Genomic DNA, 20000 nt, shown 5'->3' with positions numbered 1-20000 from the left:
CAGCCTTTTGATTGACTCTGCTTAGATCTGTACAGCAAAGCAGATAAATCGACGTGGCACATGCACACGAAGCTTAATCATTTGTAATAGTCATATTTGCCCTGACACATAATTTGCTATATCAAGCCTTTTTTTTTTTTTTTTTTTCTTGCTCACTAGTATTCCATGGCTCGGCCTTTGCTTTATAAAACATTTAATAGTTTGCTTTAAACACATCAACATGCTGATCTATACTTGCCCTTTGCGGGTGCCTGGAGGAACAGCATGCCTCTCCTCCCATGGTCGCCAGTGGGACTTGAGGTGGGCTGCATGGGCCCATGGTGTCAGGTCATATTCTAAGGTTTCTGTCCTCTGTCTTGTGTGAGCAGCCACTCCGTGCATCAAGGCCATCAGCCCCAGTGAAGGCTGGACCACGGGGGGCGCCACTGTGATCATAATTGGGGACAACTTCTTTGACGGTCTGCAAGTTGTGTTCGGAACTATGTTGGTGTGGAGCGAGGTAAGCCTGCGAAACGGGTCTGCCTTGAGCTGTCACCTCCTCTGTGAATAGTTTTGGCAAGTTGTTTCTGGTTTAGGGGCAGGAGGCACCTAATGCAAAGTTCTCTCTTGCTGTCTGCCTGTGGTGGGCTGTCCTGTGGGTGGGTTTGCCCCTCTTCCCACAACCCTTGGGTTTAAAACCTGCCACAGGAGGTCCCCCAGTACCCTGGAACAATTAGTTCTAGAATTACTAGAAGCAGGTTTAAGGAGACATATGGTGACGATTTTCATATGAATGATGCCCTGTGGCCTTTCCTGCAAACTAAAACCCTGGAACATTTGCTGATCTTTTCCTTAAAGAACCATAGGCCCAGAGTCTCTGGGTGACAGGAGGGAGCATTCCGAGACGATGGTCCAATTTGTGCTCATTTTGTAATTATATCCAACTGGCAAGTGTCCGCCTCTCAGGGCCTGCACCGCTGAGCGCTTGTTCATGTGTGGTTTCTGTAGCTGATAACCCCCCACGCCATCCGAGTGCAGACACCGCCACGACACATCCCTGGAGTCGTTGAAGTCACCCTCTCCTACAAGTCTAAGCAGTTCTGCAAAGGTGCTCCTGGGCGCTTTGTCTACACTGGTGAGTACACAGCTCCAGCCTCTGTGGGGCAGTGGAGGGTGCTCCTTCTCAGTGGGAGCCTCAGGGGGTGGGTGTCCAGGGGCCCCATGGGGAGGTTCAAGTGACATATAGCATGCTGTTGAGTTTTATCAGGTGCACGTTTCCACCTGCCTCTGAGACAGCTCATGATGGCCTGACAGATGCAGCACTGTGACCTTGGAATTGCCTCCCACCTGAAGGCCTTTACCTCTCACCAACAGAGCCAAGTGGTGCACAGAGGGAGAGTTATTGGTAACTGCAGCAGCTTCCGGCTTTCTCATGCCTGGCTGCATTCAAGGCCTTGTGCCCGCCCACTTGTCAATCAGGCTCATCACTGCTTTTCAGCTGTGGCTGGAAAGGGGAAGTCATAGCTTGTCACATACCTAAGCCTCCAGTGGAAGCCAGGTCTCTTTGCTGGAGCCTGGGATCTTAGCCCCTGCAGGGTGCTGTTGCTTACAGGGAATCTACGTTCTGGAGAGTATTATTTATGTAGTAAGTATGTAGCCTAAGCCCTGGTGGATAGGATGAGTGGCCTGTGTGACTCCCCATAAGTGGTATATCAGAGGTGTTTACATGCTGCTTTGCCCACACAAGTACTTGATTGACATGATTTGCTTGAGATTGCCATGGAGAAATGCCACAAATAAACTTCAGCTTAAGGCAGGCATGTCTGCATTTTGGCATTTACCCTCAGTCAGTTCCCCAAGCTATGAGGCATGAGGAATGATTTTGATGCAGAACAACACCTGCCTAAGACCAGCAGAGGTGGAAGGGATGGGCGCTAGTTGATTATTTGTGGATGTGCAGGAACTTCCTCATTGCAGGGCTTGGAGCCCTGGGCTCAACCCCTCTTTTACCACCTCTAGGTGTCCTGGGCTGAGCTGGGTGCTCCCCTCTGTTCTGTCCACCTCTAGGTGTCCTGGGCTGAGCTGGGTGCTCTCCTCTGTTCTGTCCACCTCTAGGTGTCCTGGGTTGAGCTGGGTGCTCCCCTCTGTTCTGTCCAGCAGACGGGTTACATGGAAGGTTCTGGGGCCCTTCCTTCCACATTGAGGTTCCTGGAGATTGTGGAGTGAAAACTTCTTTCCTGTTTTAGGAAGTACTGAAGGAGCAGAGTAGCAACATACAGACTCCCTGCTCCTCAGTAGGCCTGCTACCACGCAAGGCTGGGCTTGGGTCCTTACCCTAGAGGCATCCAGCTCCTGACAGCCCAGCACCTCTAACTGGCCAATGTGGGACACTAGGATTCTTAGAACTGAAGGATATAAGGGAATGGGCATAGCAAAAAGTTGATGTGCCCATCCATTTTGGGATCTGGATATTCTTGGCCTCCTGTAAAATCTAGAGATCGAGAGAGAACAGTTCCTCTAGATTGTGAAGCCCCCAGTGCATTAAAAGTAAAAGTATGTCAAAACAAAATGATAAAAATTGGGACATCTTTTAAAAAACTATGTGCAGGTGGTCTCCCAAATTCCAATACTTCTGCTGGTATCTGGCTTTTCTGGTGGTAAGAAGATGTGCCCACCTCATCATCACCAGTATGTATTTTTTTCCTTTCAGTGTAGTGTTCAATAAACTACACTGTATTATCAAATGTTTTTTTTTTTTTTGTAAGTGCTCTGCACATAGTTAAGGTAGGCTGTGCTCAGCGATGATGTTCAGTGCACTAGATGTCTTGAATTCACATTCAACTTAAGATGTTTTCAACTTGCAATATTAAATATTAACCCATAGTCAATTCAGGGACATCTACATACTCCTTCAAATAAGTGCCTTTGCTGTTCAGCAAAGGACACTCACACTGGATGTCTACTTCCTGGGGAGGTAAAAAGTTGGACTCCTATCTCAGGCCTGGTTGGGCATCCCCAGTATCTTTGTCTTGGGGTTATGTGTATGAATGAACTACAGCCACCTCTCCCCACATTCACATTCAGTAAACCTCCTCGAGATAGCTGTTGGTGTGGGTACCACACATACCTGAGTCTATAGCCCAGGAACTTCAGGCTATAGAGGCAGCAGGCTCTATGCAAAGACCCAAGATATTTGGTTGGACAGCTATGCTCCAGGTGCTAGTTGTGGATTTTAACTCCTCCAAGTTCAGTTTTCTCTCCTCTCTTCCTCATGGGGTTTTGGTAAGGATCTAGGACAACTTCAAGTGTCTGACATACAGAGGACACTTAGTAAATAGTACTGGCTGTGGAGAGCTACTGACATTTTGGACTTCTGCTAAGGTCCATGGGAACCTGTTCATGTCTCGGGTCCGTTGGAAGCAGAGATGATGCGTACTTGCTCTTATACTGACACCAAGCTGTGGGAGACTTGTCAGGGCTGGGTGGACTGAGCAAGTTCCTATGCTGCTCATGTGGCCTGGCTTGGCTGGTGGCACCCAAGTGAGCCTATGTTCACAGTTGGCAAGCCTGGTCTGCTCCTCTAGAGCATGTCTCCCTTGTTCTCAAGTTAGATTGTTATGAGGTCCTACTGCATTATTTGGGAGCTGAACTAGGCAAACCCTTCCCCAAATCTTTGTATTCTTGGACTTTTTGTTTGAGTGTTGAAGATGGCTGCTTTTAGAATTGGGGACCTTCCTTTACTAGCATTTTCATGACAAGAGAGGTCTAGGTCCTGCTTTCCCTTCTTTGCCTGCAGACAGGTCCTGGTGATCACTTGTGGATAAATGCAGGTGTGTAGGGTAGGAGGCGCTGCGTGAGTTGGGAAGGGTATTCTCTGAAGCTCCTTGCTCTCTGTCCAGGTGGAATGTCCTCCTTGACCAGTGTCCATTGTCCCCAAAGGAAAGCAGTATCCCCCAAGCTTGTTAGAGCCACACAGGTCTTTCTACAGACTCACTGTCCATTCTGCATGGTTGCATCTACTTTCAAGCAGATTGGACTCATTAGCCCCCAAGACTCAGGTCCTGCTGGCCCAGGGTTGAGGGTTGCCTGTTTCCCTATGTGTGGGTGTTTGCTGTGAGACTATGCAAATTCAGTCCTTTTTAACGTGTGTGTGTGTGTGTGTGTGTGTGTGTGTGTGTGTGTGTGTGTGTGTGTGTGTGTGTTGTGTCTGGGATCATTACCGGGAATATACATTTCACTCTATATTCTCAGGGAGCTGAGGAAAGGTGAGGTCATAACCTGTCTGGCCTGGAAGCTTCTGTCTGATTTGCATTGCCCCGAAATTGATGGGGACAATGAGGTAATCACAGGGACTTACTCTCCCCAATGAAAACTGAGCCAGCCCCTCTGGATGTCACAACATGGGCGCCGTCCCCTGGGCATCTGGTTCCCATCAGTGTGCCCAGGCCCCGGAGGCTGCTGGGACACCTTCACATTTAACCTTCCCGGCATGAGGCCAGCTGTGGGGCCGCAGGGCCACTGGATAATGAACCTGGGCTTGGAGGAGGGGCTGCCACCAGCCTGCCAGAGCCTGGGAGGGACTTGGCAGAGGTCTAAATGAGCTGTTTACAGTGACCTGAGAAACACCAGATTTTTCAAAACCAGACCCTATTAGTCAACCCAGAGTGGTCGTGCTCAGCCTCTGCCCCCGGAAGGGGAAGGCTGGCCAGGCCCTATCCATCCAGCCCCTTGGCTGCTGTTCACAGTCCCTCTCAAGTCACAATTACCTTGGGAGGCTGTGGCGGTTCAGTTGATTAGCACGGTGAATTAAAAGAATGAGCCACAAACGACATGTCCAGCTCTTCCATAGGAGTCCTCTGTATTCCCAGCGAGCCTCACCCCTGCTGTAAGAAGGTCAGAAATTAGAGAGAGAGAACAATTTTCAAGCGGCTAGCACTTAGGAGCAGAATTAACAATCACTGTGTATGTAATTGCCAGTTAATAGTAAATTGCCTTTAGACTGTAAAATGCAATATAAACTGGTGGGCACCTAAAATTAAATTAATGAGATATTTGCTGCATTTAAAAGCGAATAGTTCAAATTAATAACCAAGTGCAATGCTTGTTTTAATATTTGTCTAATAGCATACCATTGACTTGTTTAATAATAATTAAAACAGTCCTGGAATCGCCTACCTGAGGAACTCACCATACAGGAAAATCAAGCAGCTTTCGCTTTTATAATTTTACTGGTGCAAACACACCAAATTGTTAAGAGTAATAAAAGAAATTATTTTTTAATTAGAATAGAAACATTATGGCATTACCTGATTAAGTTGGATTGGAATTTGTATGCTTCTAATTGAGATTATGTTCTCATGAAAACTCCTTTTGCAGATCTGTGTGTGTGTGTGTGTGTGTGTGTGTGTGTGTGTGTGTGTGTGTTCCCTTAAAATGGACATTTGGCAGAATGTTTCCTGATTAATAAAAGAATGGAGGCTGCTGGTGTGGCTTGGGTTTAAGCCTAGTTCACAAGGCTCCAGGAATGGGACTTGGGAGCTTTTTCTGTTGACCTCTTGCCCTGAAGTTTGATTGACCCACCCTCATTTTAGAGAATTCTTTTTTGCTCAATTAAAGAAATTATCACAAATTACTGGGAGTCAACATGTCGCCAGTAGCAGACTGAGCCCAGTCGCTCAACAAGATGTTGGCAAGCGGCGTGGACTAAAGTGGACACACGGCAGATACCTGGAAGGGCCCCAGGTCTGTGATGCGTTCATTGGATGGGAACATTTTCAGAAAGACGAGTGTGCATTTGATGTTAGGCTTGGGAGACCATCCCTCCACCAGTTATTGCAAGCCGTTTGTGTTCTTTCTCAGATGGTTTCTAGGTTTGTCTTTTTATAAAGAGGTCAGATTGGGCCTGAAAACTGGCTCCATATTGAGGGATGTCAGATGTCCTGCACCTGTCTGGAGACAGTTTCCTGCTGAGTCTCCTGGCTGGCTTCCACCTTCCATGCCGTTTTCCCTTATCTGGGAAAGCTCTTGTGTTTCTGGCCTGTGGGATGGTTGCTTGTGAATATTGAGACATAGTTCTGTCTACAAAATGGGGTCCAAACACCCTACACCACAGCAGGCCAGCTCTAGTTTCCTCTCTCCCAGGCCTGTGGTCCCACCAACAAACCACTTGTATCTGTAGAACAAATGGTTTTAAAGTGTTACCCACAATTCCTGTTGTTTGCACTCTGCTAAACTGGATGTTAAACACCAACTACCCAACTGTTTCAGCCCTAAGCTCTGAGCCACCAGTGTGTACAATCCAGGGACACATACTGTCCTGCTGGCTCCTAGAATGTGGGGATCTTGAGCCAAAGTCGTCAACAATCCCATCCTCCCCTGCCAAGGCAGCCAATGGCACACTACTTCCCCTTCCTGTCTTCAGTGGGTATGATATGATCATACCTCTCACCCCTGATGGTGATTCACAGCCACCAGTTCTCAGGTGTTTCAGACAGTCTGTGTTCTCTTCACACCTGGTCATCCCCCGGTAATGGATATCCTTGGATACAATGGCTCTCTTAAATCAAGTTACTAATCTTCAGGGGCAGCATGGGGCTGTGTTGCAGCTCAGGCCATCTTTCGGCTCCCAGAAGCTTTATCCAGCTAGTCCATGACTCAAACGACAGCATCTTCCTCATCCCCCTTTTGCTTTTTGCCACATGTTGGCATGGATGGCAGAAGGTGGTGTGGGTTTTTTTTTTTTTTTAAACAAGGACTAGCTGGTAAGCGTCCCTGCCTCAGCCCCTTCCCCTGGGAGTGAGGACTGAAGGCTGTGGCTGAGTCCCCTAGGTAGAGCCTCAGGCTAGGAGGTAGCATTCACCTTGTGACCTCCCTGGGGTAGCACATGGAACTACCTGAGCCACAATCAGTGAAACTGCTGCATGCCAAGTGGGTGCCGGTGGTATGGCTGGAGAACATATCCCTTTAAAGAGGGTTGTGTGAAGGCCTCCTGTCCCTGTGGTCTCCTCTTTCCTGTCTCGAAGGAGGGCAGTAGAATGAGGCACAGCACAAGTAGACAATTTGTCCTAATCAGTGACACCCATTTACCAGAATTGCTTAAAATGAACTATACCTCATACAGAAATCGCACATTTAGAGAGTTCCATTCATCATGTGAAAATTGAGGGCCAGTAAACTTTTCTGCCCCTCCAGTGGGATCATAGGCATGCATCAAAATGTTAAAAATGATTGGTGAGACGGAGCTGTCACCCATTTATCAAGGAAAAGAACATTATTTGCTAATTTCCCAACCAGGCTGGTGACAGGGTGCTTCGTCTTTAGACCCACGGTGACCAGCGTGGCCTTTTTGTTATTAGTACAAGTCAAGTGCTTTTGGGCTGTTGCTAAGAAGACACATTTGTCTGTCATCACAGGGGCTTTGGTTGCTTTCCAACTGGCTGTGACCAGGTCTGCTCCATGTGCCCGATTGGCTGTATATGTTGGGGCTGCGTGAACCCAAGAGGGGAGACGGACTGATAAATCACAAAGTTTCCATACCAAGGTGAAGCTATTGACTTCGCAGCCCGCTTGACAAGACGTGGCTTCCAGGAGACCACCATTTGTCTTACCCAAAGGACAAAAGGGTCATTGGCTTTACTTAGGATAGGCACGATGTGGATAGTAGAGACAGGCCTGACTCTCTTTCTTTGACACGGCAGGGTCCCTGTTTCTTACCCTACATCCCTGACAGTGCTGTGTAGGGGAGTTGTTTTTTTTCCTCCAGTTTTGGCTGGGAAAGATCCATGTCTGAAAACACCCTTGGAAAGACACTGGGGGTGTTGGGGGGTTGGGGCAGTCTTTGGCTTAGGATATACCACTGCTGGATGACAAGGGCACACACAGCAGCCACCTGCCACAGCCATGAACACACTGCAGGAGCCTGGATTCACAGAGATCTGCCTGCCTCTGCCTCCCGAGTATTGGGATTAAAGGTGTGCACCTCCACTGCCTGGCCCTTTGGGTGATTTTTAACTCAACAAACAAAATGGAAACCTGTGATGCGGATTGTTGACTCTGGATAACTACAAAGTTTCCTGGTGCCCTGATGAGCAGATGGGATTATTTGTTTTTTGCAGGCATGGGCTGGTGGAGTGGTGCAGATCTCGTAAAGGCGCAGTAGGGACCCTGTGGCAGTTTAAAACACAAACTCCATGGCGACCAGGAGCCACCACAGATCTTGGTATATCTTAGGTTTAGAGGACAGTTTTTATTTTGTTTTTGTTATAAAGACACAGTGTTATTCTGGGCCCATTTTCTTTGTCTCTAGTCCACACTCTTTCCTGAAACATCTCTTCTTATTCTTTTACATATGAAAACCCTATTTCTAGGCAGGAAAGGGAACCCTGAGATCTCTGAGCTTTCCGAGGTCCGGATCTGTCCCTTTAGGCATCCTGTGGCCACAGAGAAGTTGAAAGTCTGGAAGACAATGGGGTTAGATTTGGGGCTTCTGCTAGATTTCCGGTCCATCTTTTCATCCCCTCCTCTTTATCTCTGATTGGCATCTCTCCTTTGGCCTCCATGGGGTGGGGAAGTGCCTTGGCCTTTGTTCCTTGGTCCTGGCCAACATCTTGGCTCCATGTCAGTGTAGACACCCCGATGTGTGAGTAATAGCCATTCATCACTTACCCCTCAGTGTTTTTTCTTTGATGACAGTACTCCCAACACAGAATCCTTTACAGAAGCTTAAGCCTGTTAGCACTCAGGGGCACACACATCAAGGGTCCAGGCTCCTGTAGTGTGTTCATGGCTGTGGCAGGTGGCTGCAGTGTGTGTCCTTGTCATCCAGCTGTGGTTTATCCTAAGCCAAAGACTGAAGAATTTCCTTATGTGCTTCCTGTGGGTGGAAACAGCAGTCACTCCCTAAGTGAACTTAGATTGCTAATTGTTAGTGAGACCAGCCTATAGCTTGCAGAGGCCACAGCCTCACAGGGCTCCCAGCCTTCTGGAAACTCTGCCCACAATGCTAGCACATTCTGCTTTGAACAGGACCCCAGGTTCTCTTAAGTCTTTGTCCTGGCATTATTAGAGAAACTGGGTCCCGCATCCACCCATGGATGATGTACCTTGTCCCTTAGTTGGGAAAGCCAGATGACTGGGATGGTCACCAAGGGGAGCATGGTGTCTCAGTTTTAAACACAGTGTGGTGGTGAAGCACAGGTTTCCGTGATTTGAGATTTGCCTTCTGGGGTCAGTGTTTATCTCATGCCTATCTAGGCTGGGGTCTCAGTAGGGCACTGTAGCTGACTCTTGGGAAGGAAAATCAGTCGCTCTTTAGGTGCTCAAGGATGGGGGTATCTGCGCGAGGGGGAAACACATCTTGACTGCTCAGCAGTGAGTTCTTGCCAAGGGTAGTCATTCTTGCCTTCATTCTGCCTGGGATCTACATGGCCCGTGACAGACATCCAGTGTGAACACTGCTGCAACCCCACTGACTCGTGTGGGGAAGAAACAGGTGTCGAAAGCAGTTAATAAAAGCAGCCTTAATGCAAACAGTGCTCTCAAGCCCCGTTTTCAGGGAGTAGATATGGCTCTCTGAGAACTTATAGGTGGCAGAGCCGTGGGATTTTCTCTGGAAATGGCTGTGGAGGCTGTACCACAAGTGCTCAGCAAGGGTGTGAAGGATTTCTGAGAAGAATGTGATTCCCCTCTTGGGTGGCCAGGAAGAAAGTGGAGGGCATGAGAAGCTATGAAGAGCATAGGTGAGGACCTACCTCCTCAAGTCACAAGACAACTTGTGATCTCCAACATGTATGAAAGCCGATCTTGGCTGACCGAACCTCCTGCTCCCTCTCTCCCTCCTCCTTCATCCTTCTTCCTTCCCTCCCCCTCCTAATTCTTTGACAATTTCATCTTGTATATTATATCCTTTTGGTCATTTTCACACTCTAATTACTTTTCCCGTTCCCGCCTCCAACTGAAAACCATTTTCTTCCCAATCAGACCCCTCCTATTTTCATGTTTTTTTTTTTTTTTTTTTTTTTTTTTTTTTTTTTTATCTCACCATGTAGTCCAGGTTGCCTTTGAATGCTTGATCCTCCTGCCTCTGCCTCCTGAGAGCTGGGATCACAGGCATGTAGCACCACATCTGGCCATCAGGACTACATTGTCTGACACAGGCAGAGAGTGCAGTGTTCCAGCACTTGGGTTAATCCTGGCCATGTCTTTAAAGGCTTTGTCTCCAAATAGGTCTCTCCTTCTGTACTCAGCCTGAAAGACCCGCATTTAAGATGCTGCTGGGAAGACTGAAAGGTAGACCATGTTGGGAAATGCTAAGTGGGAATGCCTTAGCCCAAAGCTGGGCCCTACCTTCCTCAGTCAGCATGGGTTCTTGCCATCTCTAGGAGCACTGGTACTGTCTGCCAGGTAACATGCAGAAGGACATTTTCTCAGCACAGGTGTACCCGGATTAAAGCCTTTACTACTGTTCCCCCACCTCCATTTAGCGTGTGAGTTAATGGGTTCCATTATGCCATTTTCACATATTTGTAACACGCGTTGTTTTATTTTTCTCTCCTCCATCTCACCACCTCCTGTTCCTTTCTACTTCCATTTGGACCTTTTCTACCCCCTCAGAGTCTCCCTTCTACTTTAAAAAAAATTCTAAATTTTGCCTATGAGGAAAAACATTCAACATTCATCTGGGTCTGGCTTATTTCACTTAATGTGATGATCTCCAGTTCCAACCATTTTCCTACAGATCTGTGATTTCTGTGTGTTTTGTTGCCTTTTTCGTGTGTAAGACTCCATAGTGTGTATATGCTTCTTCCTTACCTCTTCTGCTGACGGACATCTAGGCTGGTCCTATATCTTGGCTAATGTGAATAGTGCCATGACCAGCACAGGGATGCCAATACTAGAGATCTCACACCTGCTTTGATGATTCTTTGGGTATAGTTTACCTACCAAGACAGACAGCAGAAGCCAAGAACCTAAGAGCAAAAGTTCTTTATACACACAGTATTATACAACCCAGTGATTTTATCCTGCATGGACTGTCACTCTGTTCTACATTCATATTTCTTTCTCCAGTCCTTGGCTTTGGCAGCTACTGGTCTAATCCTTACCCCTGTAAATTTGCCTATTCTGGTTATTTCTCAAAAGCAGATCCTACAGTCTATGGCCTTTGGGGCTGGCCTCTTTCACTTAGCACATGATATTCTCAGTTTGCACGGTGGCATATGTCAGGGTGACGGTTTTTTACATGTCTGAATATATTCCATTGTATAGGTGTACCACATCTGCTTATATGTTTATAGGTTGATGGATGTGTAGATATTAGGGAAAAGGCTACATGAATATAAGACACACAGGATTTTCATTTTGTGCCACAAAATTAGAGGTGCTTCATAGCTTTATCATGGAGGTTGGTGTCTTCTGGAAGCCTGGCCACCATACCTTAATACCTTTAAGCACCAACTACATGCACTGCTCTGAACAAGGGAGGCATGTGACACAGGGTGACCTTGAATGATCCTCTGTACACTTTTTAAGAATTAGGGGTTTTCAGATGACCCCAGAGCAGGGCCACTCAGTTCCCAGGAGGCACCTTTGTTGTAAGCCATGGCCTGAGCACCTACAGCCTGGGAGAGCTGGCTCCCTGAGCTTGCGCTGCAACTCCCCCCTGCATGGAGATTTTTCTGCAGGTTTTAAGTGTGAATATCCATTGCCACTGGCTCTCCACAGAGTGCGTTTTCTGCCTGGCTTTTAGGACCTCCCTCCTCCTCTTATGTAATCTTTTGAGAGGATGAGCACACAGGGAACTTGCTTTCCTGAAGTAGGAGGGTGACGTGTGGGAGCTGGTGGTCGCATGATATTGAGAGTGGTCTCCCCTCATTCGTGTCTCCCTTTCGGACACACTTCTCTACCTGGAGAGCTGGGTGAATTGCCAGGACAGCCTCGGGGAGTAGGGTGCTACACCAGGGATAGCCAGGTCCTAGATCTTTATCTGGTGTGTTTCTGTGCTGTTGTATCCTGAGATGGACATGTGTGGTGATGGGAGCTAGGGCTCCAGGGCCTGGGTTTTCTTTAGCTGCTGGGCTGGGCTTGGTTGGTGTAGTTCCCCCATGCCTATGCAAGCCACAATGCAATGCATTCTTTGAGGTATGTAAACAAAAGTGTTTGAATGCAGTCCAATAGTTGTCAGCAAGGGTATTATTTTGGTAACAAGGAAGATGGGCTGCCCCCTTTTCTGCATTCGGTATCACATCACAATGCTGCCATCCGCTGCCAGGCAGTGGTGAATGGAAGTGGGTCCCTGTGCAGGAGGCCCGGTTGGGCTGCCTGTATGAATACCAGAACAGTATTCCCTGTGTGAGCAGGGAGGCTCCAGATTCCAATTAGAAGTCAACTGTGGTGCTTTTCTTATTCCAAGAAGACATGCTGATGGAACATGATAGGTTCTGTCAGAACTGGTGGGAAACTGAGGCTGACCATAGGTGGGCCTGGCATTGGCAATGCACCCCCCCCCACAATGGCCCAGAGCAGACACCAGACAAGCCGAAGCCACTCAAGAGAGACCTCAGATTTGGGGTTGGCCTCCAAGCACAGAAGGATGACCTTATGTCTTCCCTGTTTGTCCCTTGGCCAGGCCAGCACCCCAGTGAGTGATGCAGGAATCGCGTGGCCTTTGTGTTTCCCATGCACACCACAATGCCTGGCTCACCCTGCCGAGTTCTGTGATTGAAATTCATTGCCAAATTTATTGAGAAATTAATGAGAAAAGCTGCGAAGTATTGACTTTGAGAGGAAAACACAACTCATCTTGAATGAGGAGGAAAATGCAGCAATAATTTAGCCACTATTGATTTGGCCCTGTCCATGTATTGATCTTCATTTTACAATATTAATTTGCACCTGCAATCGGCTGCAAAGGGAACCGATTTCATTTTGTGGCCGCGTTAGTGTGCAAAGCATTAGGTGTTCTTAAGCGGGGAGATTCACACGTTGTTGGGTTGGGAAGTCAGGTCCCCCCCATTCCTGCTTGTTACTGAAATGGGCTAAAAATTAAAATTTTTTGTTCAACAAAATATGAAAGCAAAAGCCCATGTAAACCGTGGCCCTCCTCCCTGCTGCCTGGCTGCTTCTCATCCACACTAGGAGCCGTCAGCTGCCTGCGACTCCAGCCACCCCTCATCATCATGCCCGGATCAGTTCAAAGTTCATGAAATTTCTATGAGCATTGATCTCGCTCCATTGATTTTTTTTTTTTTTTTTGCAGCAGATCTTTGAAATTTTAATTTCCCGAGCATCTGAATTTCTTATAGATGAAATGCGCTTGCAGGAGACAGTTGATGATAAAGTGGAGAACTTAGCATCATTTTAAAGCCTAAAAAAGGGGGAGAGAAAAACCCAGGCATTTGGGGACTTTGTGTAGTGTTTTGAGGGGGAATGATGAAAGTGCTGTAGTCAGGAAGGGGGGACATCCGGTGAGGGGCTGAGTATCAATTTTGACTTCCGAAGCCACACATTTTTTAATGCAACTTCTTATACAGTTATTTTTGAAAGAAAAGCTATCTGGAGAAACAGCAGGGCAGAGAAGCATTCTTCACGGGGCAATCGTTTGCTCACAGCAGTCTTTATCACCTGGTCAAGCTCACCTAGTTACTTATCAGTGGGACATTTAATAACCTCAAGGTGATATAATTGCTATTGGCATTTTTCCCCCTTGGATTCGGCTGGTTAATGTGTAAACTACTTGTCAGCAAATAGCACTTTGTCACTAAAATCACCAACACCCTCTAGAGGAATGTCTTTGTATTGAGCAATTTAATTTTACTTTATTTAATTTTTACACATTACAACCTGTGTTCATTCAGGCACACTGACGGCTTGTAGTCTGTTGGGGCAGGGTCTGGGTATCCCTGTTAGTAAAATATACTATATCTTATTTAACAAACCCATTGCCTTAATTGAAGCGCGTTCTTGTCCCTCGGAAAAGGAACTACAGATGTTCTTATTATGTAGTTATGTTGCTAATGTGAAAAACGGCCTCATTATGAGGATCTGTTTGTAGCAAGAAAATTACTGCATTATGACAAATGCATGATTGGGAAGTTACAGGAAGCCGATCATTATTGAAATGAAACTGGGGCTCACTTAATAGCTGCAGCCAGCAGCTGGAATGGAGCAAATGAATGTCTTCCTGTTGTTATTGTTGGAGTCAGGGTTTTTGGGCAGGGGACTCTGCTGCACTGCAACCTGCATGCTGGCTTGGAGAGGCGGTGCTAAAAGCAGCTGTTTCCTACCTGGGAGTCTCCCCCTCGTGTGTTTAATGACACTGTTTGAAAGACACAACTGTGCTGAAGGAGCAATTACTCCAGCAGTCCTTAAAGGCAGACCACTGCTCTCTGGCTGGCAGCCTGAGCCAGGTCTCCCTGGAATGGGGGAAGGTGGCCAGGAGGTTGTTGTCACAATTAAGCTTTGTAACTGTGGCCCCTCCTTCATGCAATGTCCCCTTTCACTTCTACCAGCAAGGAGGCCCGGAACTGGGTGGAGGGTGTCCATAGCAACACTTTCTGCTCTTGACTGCTGCCTCTGAGCATGGGTTTCACACCCCTGGGAAGCAGGCACCACTGAGCCCTGAAAGCATAGTAGCTGCTTAGTTAATTTTGGGTGAGTGAGTTGGACTTCCAAAAATACGCAGGGCTTAGTTTCATCTCCAGGAGTTGTTCTCTGTTGGAAACTATACTAGCCCTAAACATCAATGTTTTTGATCTGCAATGTTTTCTGTGTGTCATCCGTGGTCAGGAGCATATCCCTTTACTCACATGAGTGAATGGGCTTTACACACCAATGAATTAGCCTTTGAAGTTGACAAAAGCCATTCACATTTTGGGATATTGGAGAAGAGCACAGAACCCTGAGCAGGGATGGTTGACAAAGACAGTTCAGCCATCAAAATGTAAACTCCAATGACTTATGTCACAAGAAAGAAAAACCCAGCGCTGTTGCCCATTGGTACGTTTCTAATTGCAGCAGGCCAGTCGGAGCCACTCTGGCCCCAGCTGCAGCTCAAAGCCTGATGCCATTTTCGGCTGCCACATTAGCTCTGGCAATCCCAACTTGAACCGACATCACAGACCGTTAAAATTTTATCAATTGCGCTATGATTAATCCCCCAGTACACGGGCATGACTTAAATATTTAGAACGCTTCTTCTGTTATGACTTCAATGCATGTAAAGTAACGAGATTAACTCCAGTACACTCAAATATATTTAAATATGCGTCCTTCCCGAGCTGCAGGCTATCCAGCGTGCGGAATCGAGTCTATGTGGCCATGTCAGGCTCTATTTGTAGGACCCACGCTGGAGACTGGCCTGCATATGATAGCCGGATATCTGGCCTTTCACAGGCTGCCTGATTGCTTGCCTCATTTGGCATGGAATGTGATTCCCGGCCATTCTAGCTTCTGATTCATTCAGGTTTTATTGCTGTGTAATTTTCTTATTCTAAAATAAAAGCTCTCCAACAAAAATTACTATGCATTAGGCCACAGTAGCCTACTCAAATGGATATTAATACAGTTTATCTCCAAAAGGACGAATAATGTATTTGAAACAGATAAAAGGCCCTCCACTAAATGAGGAATGTTAATATCTTATGGCACAGTTAATAAAGAGATATTTCACAGGGGAGATTTGTTTTATGACTTTTGATACAACAGCCTTGTAATCTGACATATCTTAACGATATAATTTCACACATACATTCATCTCCTACACGCAGCAGCCCATCTTAGCTAAATTTGAATTCAGGACAAATAATGGGTGCTAATTACTTCCGGAGGGGGGATTTAGTAGACAACCCATCCTCTTTTACAGGCTGATGGAAATCCATACAGAAAGGTGCTAGCTTCCAGATACATTTTTTTTGATAAACGTTATTGTTTTATTCCCCTTCAGCAGAAAAATAACATTTGTTTTTGTTGTGTTTAAGGCAGAGTTTAAATTAATTTAACCCAGTGACACATGTTGGGAGACTAAGCATGCTGCTAAATAATTCCTTGGAATAAATTGCTCGGGAACCAAATGCATTAATTTATGGCTTTGCTGATGCTGACAGATGTGAGGGGTGGGCCAACAAATATTAACATAAAACAAATTTGCTTTATTCTTCTTCATATTTCTTCTTCATCCCCGACTTGAGCTCACCCAGGGCTCCTTCTCTAATTATCCACGAGGTCAGTAAGCAAAATTGGGAAGAAGCGGAGAGATCAATACAAATTATCCCTGAGCAAACCAGTGCTGACAGTTTGAATTGCAGCATATGTTTACCCAAAATCAGGCAATTTATCTTAATATCAGCAAAGTAATGCAGTGCAGGTGAAAGGTCAGGCAATCTCTCCCCCTCATAATTACCCAGTTCTAAAACAGGAAAGTGGTATTGATTGGCCTGGCTCGGGGCTCTGTGACTGGACGTGCCAGTGCCTTGCCCTGGCTCGGCTGGGCTCTAGGCTGTAAACTCGACACGCTGAGGGTTTATTAGATGTGTGGAGAGGTCTCGAGCTTTCTCCTCCAGTTGCAGAATTGGCTGGTGAGGATTGAACCAGTCTTCACCAGCCATGGGTAGGGATGGGCTCCTTGAGGATCTGAGGACTGCCAGCCAGGGAAGGTGTTCAATGGGACCAGGCAATGACCCAGGGGCCCCAGAGATACATGGGAGGACCCACCACAGAGCAGAAACTCCCAGGACTGAAGGCCTGCTGATGCCCTTGCCACCAAAGAGGAGACAGGTTCCAACAATTCTGCCACCTAAATACATGTAAGGTTCTAAAGCCAGACCCCCGCGGGAGGGACATCTTCTACTTGGAACAGCAGGACTAGGCCTCTTACTGTGTAGCTCACCAGATCTGGTGGGGATTGGCCCTGGCACACTTTTGTCCCCTGCCTGAACTCTCCTGATGTGCCAAACCTCCGTACTTGGGTGGTGTATTCACATTGCTAATGCCTGTTGGTTTGAATCAAGAGAGGAAAGAGGCCTCATATTTAAACTGCTTTATCTGACACTTTGGGTCATAGAAGAAGATCAGTTCAACTGTAACACTGGAGAATGACTTTCCTGGAGTGAGTGTATGCTTATCACAAGTCATAAAGCTTCTGAAAGCTTGCATTACAGCGCCTATCACCTGTCAGGGGCATTTGCATGAAATCAATAATGGCTGCCCATCTATCTTTTCTGATCACCTTTCATCAGGCCGATTCATTAAGTCAAACAGTCATGGTGATTAGCTGGCAGAGAGGAGAAACCTGACATGTTAGGAATGCACACTGGGCCACCTCCCTGCCCCGCCCCCAACACGCCGATCAAGAAACATAATACTTCATCTTACCCTTTTTGGACTGAGTCGTTTGCTGGGCCTGGAGCCCATCCTCCCTGATGCCCGAACTGCATTTTTGCCTGACACCCTTGCCCGTGCCGAGGCAGAGACATGACAAATTGTCCCCCCAGTCAATGCTGACAGCTTCTGATGATTAATGGTCTGATTATGAAGTGGTTTTACACATATAGAATTTACATCACAGAGAGTTAGAAATTTTGCCATGTCACATACACCAAGGCATTTTGAAGGGTTTTACTATTTGCAAAGAAAAAAGAGGGCAAAATCCCAGCAAAAGCCATGTCATGTAAAATCAATACATCGGATCAATGCTTTATTAACAAGAAAATGTCTTACTTCACATTCCTGTGCGGACCTTTGTCTCCGGGATGTATGATGGAATGTCAAATCATATTGTGGTCCTCAACTTTCGGGCACATTATTGAGTGTACGTGCAAGGCGTCCTGGGTTGCTTACAAGACGCACCGACAGTTCAGCACTCGAGGATAATGGTGACCAATTATTGTGGAGAGCACTTTCCAAGGCAGCCCCAAGCTTCCTCTTAGGAAGCTATGGCCTTTTGTGTTCTCCCGCACTCTGCAGACCTGGGTGGCGTTAATCATCAAATTACTAATGAGTGATGGCCCAAATTGCGGGCGGAGTAATGAATAGATGGCGGCAGGTCTTATTAGTCTCCGAAAACCTCCTGATTTATGTCGCGCCATGCACCATGGAGTTACTCCACAGAAAACGATATCTACATCAAGAAATAATGTACTCTAATAAGTATTTTCATCTTAACTCGTGTCCCCGGGCCTCCAGGCTCAGTTTTTGTTGGAGTCAGGCAGAGCCGTAATAAAGCCCGATGGCTCCTTATAAAGCTTGTTAAACACAGTGTGTGCAGTCGAATGGAGTCCCGGCTGTGATTCATGCACTGTACAGGGTGCATGTGCCTCTGATTTATGGCCACGCACAGTTCATAGTCAAAATTACAATTTGAGGGATAAAAAGATTAATTACTATTTGTGGCCGGCAATTTCGTGGGGCTGGTGGATTGCAGCTGTGGAATGATAGCGCTCTATATCAGTTTGTAGTCAGCCATTCACAGATTATTAAAGCTTTGCAAGAGTAAGTGTTCCTCCTGCCTGGTCTGTGCTCAGGCAATATGCTAGACAAAAAAGGACCACGGGGATAAATCTGCAGCTAGCAATAGCCGGACATATGTCATAATTGCCAGTTTCCCATAAATCCCCGGCTGGTGAGGAACGCACTGTGTGATGCAGACGCCGCATCATGGCTCTGGTGATGGCTATATATGGCCCCAAGACCTGTCACTTTGGGAATGCGCTGCCATTTTTACAATATACTGAGCTACCCTTGGACTTTTTCCCAGTCTAATTATAGATTAGAAATAATCATTGCTTTTATGTGCAAAAGAAAAGATGGGGTGGGGCAGGGGAGGTCTATTCCTTAAGGCAGAGCTAACATGCAGGGGTGCTTGCCTGGAGGCACACCTATGTGTAAGCATGCAGTGACTGCACAATGGATGACGTAACAGTGACTGATGTGCTCTGTGTTTGTGTGTCCTGTTGCAGCCCTTAATGAGCCAACCATAGATTACGGCTTCCAGCGGTTGCAGAAAGTGATACCCAGACATCCAGGTGATCCTGAAAGGTTACCCAAGGTTAGTACTAAAGCACATGATGCCCCACACAGGACTGGTTCTGTTTTAAGAGTGGTGGATACTCCAGGAAGAGGAGTGCCAGACACCCCAAACCCTGTGCCAGTGTCAAAGCCAACAGGTATGGGGAACTGCCTGGCCACTTCGGAGGTTGGTGAAGAAGGGTGAGAGATGGTACACAGACTCTCACTCTATGTTGCTTCTGTTAGAGGGCCATCTCTTTAAAGGAAGGAAAAAATGGCCTTTCTGATAACCAATATTTTGGATTCTGCAAGGGGGACATAAACTTCCACGTAATGAAATAGTTCAATTAACCATTTTCCACTCCAGTGGCCTGCGCTGATTTCCATCTAGGCAGCTCCAGTCTGATCTGTGATTACTTGACTCTTGTTTTCCTTTCATTTTCTAAAGCTCGATTCAGTTTAATCTTTTGTTTACAAAGCTTTTGTTATAAGTCCCCGACTTAGCGGGCTCACAAATGAAGTCCACATATTAATATCTAGGGGACTTTTCATTTAAATTCAACAAAGACAAAAGCTGGCCCGTTGTTTATGCACATCCCACATATCACAGAAATTCCATTTTGATGTATAACATTAAAGATAAGTCAAGCTTACAATTTTCCCTCTCCTTTGATATAATTTTGTCTCTTTCGGTCTTCAGAAGCCCTCTCTGATTTCCAAGGCAGAGTTGAAAATGCAAAATGAAAAAATGAAGTCATAATATTATAACTGATTATTTTACAATCCATCTGTGTGTGTGCTCAAGTCTTGACCACCTCTGAGTTTTATTAACACAATAAAACCTTTTAGACATTACCTTTTTAATACTCAGCAGGAACATCAGCAGAATCCTTAGGTTCCTTTTTAATTTGTGAACACGCCAGTAAGGGGACGTCAGATACTCACTGTTAGACCCCTCTGAGCATGGGGAAGACATTTTTCAAATGCAGAGCAGTTAATGAAGGGGTTTTTGTTCTGAGGGT

The 20000-nt window shown here is 46.5% G+C and overlaps 1 protein-coding gene across 9 annotated transcripts in view; it reads left to right on the top strand.

Moving 5' to 3' along the window:
* Positions 1 to 20000, top strand: part of Ebf3 (EBF transcription factor 3) — a 119437-nt gene that overhangs the window by 87927 nt on the left and 11510 nt on the right. For all 9 annotated transcript variants that reach the window (XM_036197965.1, XM_036197981.1, XM_036198005.1 and 6 more), the window contains exons 9-11: positions 369 to 499; positions 988 to 1114; positions 18930 to 19018. In XM_036197965.1, coding sequence (XP_036053858.1) covers positions 369 to 499; positions 988 to 1114; positions 18930 to 19018 — 347 coding nt within the window. The remainder of the gene's footprint in view (positions 1 to 368; positions 500 to 987; positions 1115 to 18929; positions 19019 to 20000) is intronic.

The sequence above is a fragment of the Onychomys torridus genome, chromosome 1 (genome assembly GCF_903995425.1).
Source record: "Onychomys torridus chromosome 1, mOncTor1.1, whole genome shotgun sequence".
Taxonomy (NCBI): Eukaryota; Metazoa; Chordata; class Mammalia; order Rodentia; family Cricetidae; genus Onychomys; species Onychomys torridus.
Note: the sequence above shows the minus strand (reverse complement) of the source record. Positions and strands in the feature narration are given on the sequence as shown.